The sequence below is a fragment of the Poromitra crassiceps genome, assembly GCF_964638095.1.
Source record: "Poromitra crassiceps genome assembly, contig: HAP1_SCAFFOLD_1424, whole genome shotgun sequence".
Classification (NCBI taxonomy): Eukaryota; Metazoa; Chordata; class Actinopteri; order Beryciformes; family Melamphaidae; genus Poromitra; species Poromitra crassiceps.
The window spans coordinates 1-6,806 of NW_028150987.1; the positions used below are offsets into that span (position 1 = coordinate 1).

Here is a 6,806-nt window from a genome sequence, read left to right on the forward strand (position 1 = left end):
ATTTCATCCAAAGCCTCTGTTTAACGACATATTATACATCAGACCCTTGAACTAGTTCTGCTCTCACTCAGAATGTCAAAGTATAAGCGATATGATTTATAGTTTGAGATATTAACGTTTGTTTGGCACAACTCATACTAGCTAGTTGCTGGGGTACCGCGGAGTCCGTGACGGAGCACTTTCAAACGTTTCCCCGTGGTCTAGGACTATGCTGCAGACCCACTGAAAGATTTCCTTTGATGATAATTTCCACTTTATTTGACCGACCTGCTTTCTCTAAAGCCCATGACAAAACAAGCAAACATTCTCCAACTCCAACAACTGCCAACAACATCAACGTACTAAACATACACTGACTGGCAATGGAGTTTCATTAGCTCCTAGCTAAGCTAACAGCAAACGTTAATTTTACACAGTTCAAAAAAATCCAAAATGTATGATTGGTAAAAGCGTTACCTCTTCCTCATGGTTGAATTCCAGTCTTTGTTTTGAGGGGAACAAGCGAAACTGATGAAAATCCAGGTAAATCCACGGACACCTGCGAAACTGATGAAAATCCAGATAAATCCACCGACACTTGCGCGCTGTGTATTACCTCTCTGACTTTCAGCTTGCACTGCAGTGTACATAATTCAAACATACCGTTACAAGCGCACTCTGCTCTCTTATTGGCTAATTCTTTGGGTGCGCGTACATAGACACGACGCCTTCCGGTGTGAGTTTCAGCTGTAGGTTGGCGTTCTGTGAAAATAGTTATATTTGCATGGAGGAATAACAAACTAACTTTGTTAAAGGGGCTATATTATGCTTTTCTTTATTTTGTATCGTGTTGGTACGATCTTGGATGGTCATATAAATGTGGCCAAAGCTAAATCCCCCCCCCCCCCTCTATTTACAATGGTCCCCCCCATGAGAAAAAAATTGCGAGACAGTTCGGCGGGAACAGAGCCGAGGTACGAGCAGAGCCAGCGTCACGGTTGTAGCTCATGACAGCCCTTGCTGCCATGGTGATGCGCAGCCCTACGCAGCCTCGCCAGCCCTTCACCCATCACTTGGTGGCAGCGTAGACAGGCGAGGAGGTCTGGTGAAGATCTCTGCTCTTGATACAGGGAGAGGTAGAGTGATAGTAGGCTACAGGCCAGACTGAACAAACAGCATCCCATTTGGAAAGCTAGAAATATTTATGACATTCCACATAACTTTCACTTGATCTAGACTATTTCATGTTTGCCATCATCGTCATGTTTTTTTTATCCCTCTGGCTGTCCTCTCCCTGTAGTAGAGTGGATAAGCACAATAATTGTGCACTTTTTGAAAGAAACGTGAAATGTGACACATAGCCTAGTTAGGGAATACCATAAAGTTTATTTTCAGATTGGGAGGGAAGTCAGATTTGACCAAAATTCCAAGATGGTCTAATGTACAAAACTAATATGCTTATAACAATTGTGCACTTCTTCAAAAAAGCACGACATTTCTAGTGAGTGAATACCATAAGGTTTATTGTCAGCTGCGGAGGGAAGGCGCATCGCCCCTTTGCAAGTTTACTGTTACGGTTTCACACCCTTTGTTTTGCAGAAAAAACTAACCTCGCGTCACCAGGCTCTTCTCGGCGAGAAAGAGCCTGGCTCCCGCCCACAATTGATTTTGTCACCCTACCTGGTTCCGGCCTAGAGCCCGCCCTAGACCGGATGGCAGCGTTTCTAGCTCGTCAACTTTCACGTTAACTTGACAATTTGACCCAAGTATCAGAACGGCAAACAACAAAACAAAAGATGGACGTACCGAACCGAACGAAGTTTTTGAAGAAGTTCTTTTAGAAACATTGCGGATTCACAATCTCACATCTTTTAAGCCAATACAGAAGCTTTGAATCAGACAATTAATCGAGGCAAGAGACGTCAAGCTAACGGCAACAAAGACGTTTTTTGGCGCACTGCCTTCCGGTGTTCATTCTGGTTCCGTGGTTTACGCCCCATGACAAAAAGCGGGATGAAAGGTGCCCAGACTAGAAAAAACCATCCAGACTAGACAGGAAAAGGTGTAATTCCAGGCCTTTATTTTGAAATAGCTCTGCCGTTAGTCGACCAATCGACACCAAACATATTTTGTTAACTTCACCGTTGGTAAGCGCAAATTATCACATTTTGTTCGGGGCCCCGTTAATGAAATCGCTGGGCTGAGCGGCGTGGGCGCAGTGTTGTGGTGTGGGAGATTCGAGCTGTCAAGTGGCAAGAACTGTCAAAAGGGAACAAAAGACTCGCTCCTGGCCAATCCCGGCGCTTGACTGCTGCGTAGGCATACACAAGGCGTGGTTTTGCCGGAACCCCGGTGGCTTCCATAATAGCTATCTCAGGTTGGCGTATGCATGACCCGCCCTTCTCTGCCTCTGATTGGCCTAGCGTCAAACGTTTATCTAATCACATTCGCTTGGCTATCCTGCGTCTTTTACTAGGCCAATCAGAGGCAGAGAAGGGCGGGTCATGCCTTCCCTATGATTATTACCATCCTGGGGGGGATCGCTTCCTGGACACGTCAACCTAGCTGCTGCTGCTGCTGCAACCAGATTCTACTAGGCAGGCAGCTGTACCGTTGGAAAGGGACATGGAGACTCTATACGGCTTACCATATGCTGTGCTTGAATGTCCAAACATCAAACTGAAGAAGCCTTCGTGGCTGCACATGCCGTCTGCAATGACGGTGTATGCAATCGTTATTGTCTCGTACTTTCTCATCACTGGAGGTAAATGGACGCTCTATGCTAAGCTAATGTAAGACTAGCTAGCTAGCTAGCATCTGATTTTCATGCCAAAACACACTCTCCTTGTTATTTTGAAGTTAACTAATGTTTAGATAATAACGTTAGTCAGATAACGTTAATATACTATATCATTCAACCGTTACTCCTGTGAGCCAAAGATACAAAATTAACTTGCCTGTCTTTCTTTTTATTAGTAGATGCATGTTATCATCACTCCTTATTAGCATTGATTAGTTGGATATGATCACTTTAAACATGCTATTGCAATCCAATATGGATTTTTGTTGTTGAAAGCTTTCAATTAAAGTTAATAGTAACTGATAAAATAGAGAGGGTGGCTAAAAAATGGATATAGTTACTCAGTAACAGGAAAACATGGCTGACATTAGGCATGCCCATAATAGCTGTAATCTAGTTTTTCAATAACAAGGTATGTCTGATTAACTTTTAATGTCATTACACTCTTGCCAGACATTTCTTTAATGTTAATGCACCAAAAAAGAAAACCTAAACAAAACAACAAAATAAAGATCGTTCACAAGTCCCAAACAGTCAAGTCCAACTCAAGTCTCAAGTCACTGTGTGTGCGAGTCCAAGAAGTCCCCATCTCTGTCGCTTCCTGGCATGACCCCTCTGTAAAACCAGTATTATTTTCTCCTCTGTAGGGATCATCTACGATGTGATTGTGGAGCCGCCGAGTGTGGGTTCAATGACTGATGAGCACGGGCACCAGCGGCCAGTTGCCTTTTTGGCATACAGGTATGTCAGTCACAGACGGTATGACGTCGTCAGTACAGGTTCAGCATCTCAAATCATATTTAACTGAAGCCAATACAGCTCAACAGTCACGTGACACTTTGGTTGCAGAAGAATAATTCCCCATTCATATTCTACATTGAGATTATTAGCCATATTATTAGCCAGTGTTGCATTGATGTGTGTGCTTCCTGTGTGACCGGTGGAGGCTGCGCAGCCATTGCGCACGCAGCATCGCGAGTTCTGCCACTAATCTGGGCAGCCATTGCAATTTCGGCCATTAATCGGCCCTAATTAACTAATAAAAAAATATCACTGTGTTAAGTCAACTGGAGGGGTGCTCTTTACACTTACTGAAAGATTCAGCGCCATCCCATGTAAAATGGCATATGTGTGGCCGAACACAATTTCTGCTCATTCACTCACACACACACACACACACACACAGAGACTTCGCATTCTTGGTATATAGGATGTCGTAACCACCTAAGGTAGACTTACCACAGGCGAGCTACAGGGGAAACAATGTTCCTGTAGAAGCCACACATTTGTATATCATCCCCTTTTTATGTCATGGAGAAAGAAGTACTACACCACCCAAAATCCTAAAGTGTAATGTTAGGCTCGTTTGAGTTGACTGCTGCCTCGCCTGGAAATCAGACGAGAGCAGCCGAGCGCAGTCAGGCGAACACCCCCGACTGCACACTCACTGCTGCTTTTCTTCTTCTACAGTTTTTTTTAATAGCGGTTTCTAAACGAATTAAAACATGCATTAGCGCCACCCACACTCACTGCTCAAATGACCCGGCCCTTTAGATTACCTATTTTTATTTTAATGTAGGCATTACAGGTGGTATTTATGTAAAATATGGAGTGACAGCTTGGAATAGATATAAAATTGAAGTTTCTACACTTCACTGTGGGTTTGTGATGCACCTGTGTTGAACCAATGGGCGATCAGCTCGATGCGTTTCTCGTCATCCTCTGCGCTGTGCAGTCGGGCACAGTTGGTGGGGAGCAACTGCGGCGCCTCGCTCCAAATCTGCGCCCGCCTCGCTCTCACGATATGGGATGAGTAGTAACTTCACTCAGAAAATAAACTAGCACCTGTGTCCCTTCTACCCTACCCAACCGGCCCCCCTTGCTGCAGAAAGATGCACACAGAGCTCAATGCTACGTACGTGTGTGTGTGTGTGTGTGTGTGTGTGTGTGTGTGTGTGTGTGTGTGTACACGCGCGCGCGCTCTCTGAATCAAATGTTTTAAGGTCACGATTCTGTAACTGACTGGTTGGATTGGTTCCAGGCTTAAAACTCTTTTATATAAGGGTTTTTCGAATCGCGATGGAGAAAAGGAATGGGGAAATAGTTTTCCGGAACCAAAGCTACATCATGAGTGTCACGTGACTGTTGAGCTCTAATTGGTCTTGTCATCTCACACAACACTTGTGATTGGTGCACTAGCCAGACAAGGCAAAGCCTCACTAATGCAGCCACATTTCCTTTCCAGAGTAAACGGCCAGTACATTATGGAAGGACTGGCGTCCAGTTTCCTCTTCACTATGGGAGGCCTGGGCTTTATAATCCTGGACCGCTCCAACGCGCCAAACATTCCCAAACTCAATCGCTTCCTGTTGCTCTTCATTGGGTTTGTCAGCGTGCTCCTCAGCTTCTTCATGGCCCGGGTATTCATGCGCATGAAGTTGCCGTAAGTCTTTATTTTTATGCATGTTTTCCACCAACGTGAAGATCTCTGTATATCTAGTAATATTTATGTTAACCACACCCCAAAGTTTGCCTGCTTTGCAAAATTACCTGGATATAAAAGCTGGGTGCATTTACACTACTCTTGAATGTCAAATTGTTGTTTGAGAGTGGCATAGTGCACTCTGTAGGGAAAAGGTACACATTAGCCCTTTTCACTTCCCACCCAATTCACCCATGTTGTGTCTAAAAGGCAGGAAGTAACACAGGTGCAAGCAGAAGATTAATGAGGGTCTCCAACTTCCAATCCATTTGGTGATCCGGGGGCGGGTGCTAGCTTGCACCCGCGTTACTTTCCGCATTTTAGACACAAAATGGGTGAATTGGGTAGATCTAATAAAACCGTGATATAAGCATGTGCAAACATTAACATTAATGACATACTGTACTAGTGGCAATCTTAACAACAAAAAGCCTCGCAAATTTGTGCTGTTCGCATCACTCTTGGTGTGTAAAAGCCTTAATACAGTCTTCTTAACATTTCATTCTGACTTACATGATATGGAGGGCACACCATGCAACAATACATTTAAAATGTACAGTATTTAATATAATACTCTGCAATGCTCTCCTGAAATAATACTGTATGCAGTGATAGTTAAAACAATCCCTTGTTTTTCCGCATTTGGCATTCATGACAAATTACTGGTAGGTTTTTCGTAGTTGGACCCTTGGATGTGTCACACAGTCCTTACAAATGTGCCTCTTCTCTTTTCAGAGGATACCTGATGGGTTAAACACCCAGATGACACGGATGATTTGGAAAGAGGACTTTCAAAAGAATCAATCTACATGTGGGGGCCCATCAAGCAGTTAGAATAAAATTTTGGGTGGATTCAAGCGTTGATGAAATCAGCAACTCTTAATGATTGAAAGCACTGACCTTGCTAAAGAAATTGGACCTGGCTGTAGTCTCAATCTGTCTCATTAGTGCGCATTGACTTCCTCCCCTTGCCTCTTCTCCTATTTTATAAACAACTGGAGCAACAGATCTTTAACAAATCTTTCCAAGCCATTCGAGAGAATGGAAGGACATTACTGCAGACTGTTGAGATGGAGCCGCTGATCTGCAGCTAGGAATGCCACTACAATATTGTGAACCGGCAGTATATTTGGGGGTGGGATTTAGGAAGTGTATGGGTACTGTGTATGTTGGGTTTTGTAAATAACCTTATGAAAATGCCTTCAACCTGTCACAGTAGTTTTGTATGATGGTGTGAAATAAATGCTCTTTCCAGAGTCGCCTTGTAGTGGTCATGCTTCTAAAAAAAAAAAGTATAAGCACATGCATGGAATTTTAAATCAAAAATTGGATTTTTATGTGCAGGTTTACATTTGTGTATTCAAAACAAATTGGAGCACAGATGAACATGACTTCATCTGGGAACTTAGCTGCACTTGCAAGCTGCCTGAGTTCCCACAGTCCATGTGATTTGCTCTAGTCTCCAGAAGGTGGCGTCATAGCACTTCAAACCTAGCAATTATGCACTTTTGTCACTTAATTTTCAGCAGGAGGTGTTGGTCATGA

At 43.7% G+C, this 6,806-nt stretch overlaps 1 protein-coding gene across 1 annotated transcript; it reads left to right on the plus strand.

Moving 5' to 3' along the window:
* The first annotated feature begins 2,539 nt into the window (after positions 1–2,539).
* LOC310771874 (oligosaccharyltransferase complex subunit ostc) lies at positions 2,540–6,508 on the plus strand. Its single transcript, XM_083664379.1, has 4 exons — positions 2,540–2,743; positions 3,427–3,520; positions 5,025–5,222; positions 5,997–6,508. The coding sequence occupies exons 1-4, from the start codon at positions 2,605–2,607 to the stop codon at positions 6,013–6,015; spliced, it is 450 nt and encodes a 149-aa protein (XP_083520505.1). The 5' UTR covers positions 2,540–2,604; the 3' UTR covers positions 6,016–6,508.
* The last annotated feature ends 298 nt before the right edge of the window (positions 6,509–6,806 follow it).

Coding starts and splice junctions, on each gene's coding strand:
- LOC310771874 (XM_083664379.1), top strand. CDS start 2,605: ATGGAGACTCTATACGGCTTACCATATGCTGTGCTTGAATGTCCAAAC. Junction 2,744..3,426: donor GTACTTTCTCATCACTGGAG/GTAAATGGACGC, acceptor TCTCCTCTGTAG/GGATCATCTACGATGTGATT. Junction 3,521..5,024: donor GTTGCCTTTTTGGCATACAG/GTATGTCAGTCA, acceptor TTTCCTTTCCAG/AGTAAACGGCCAGTACATTA.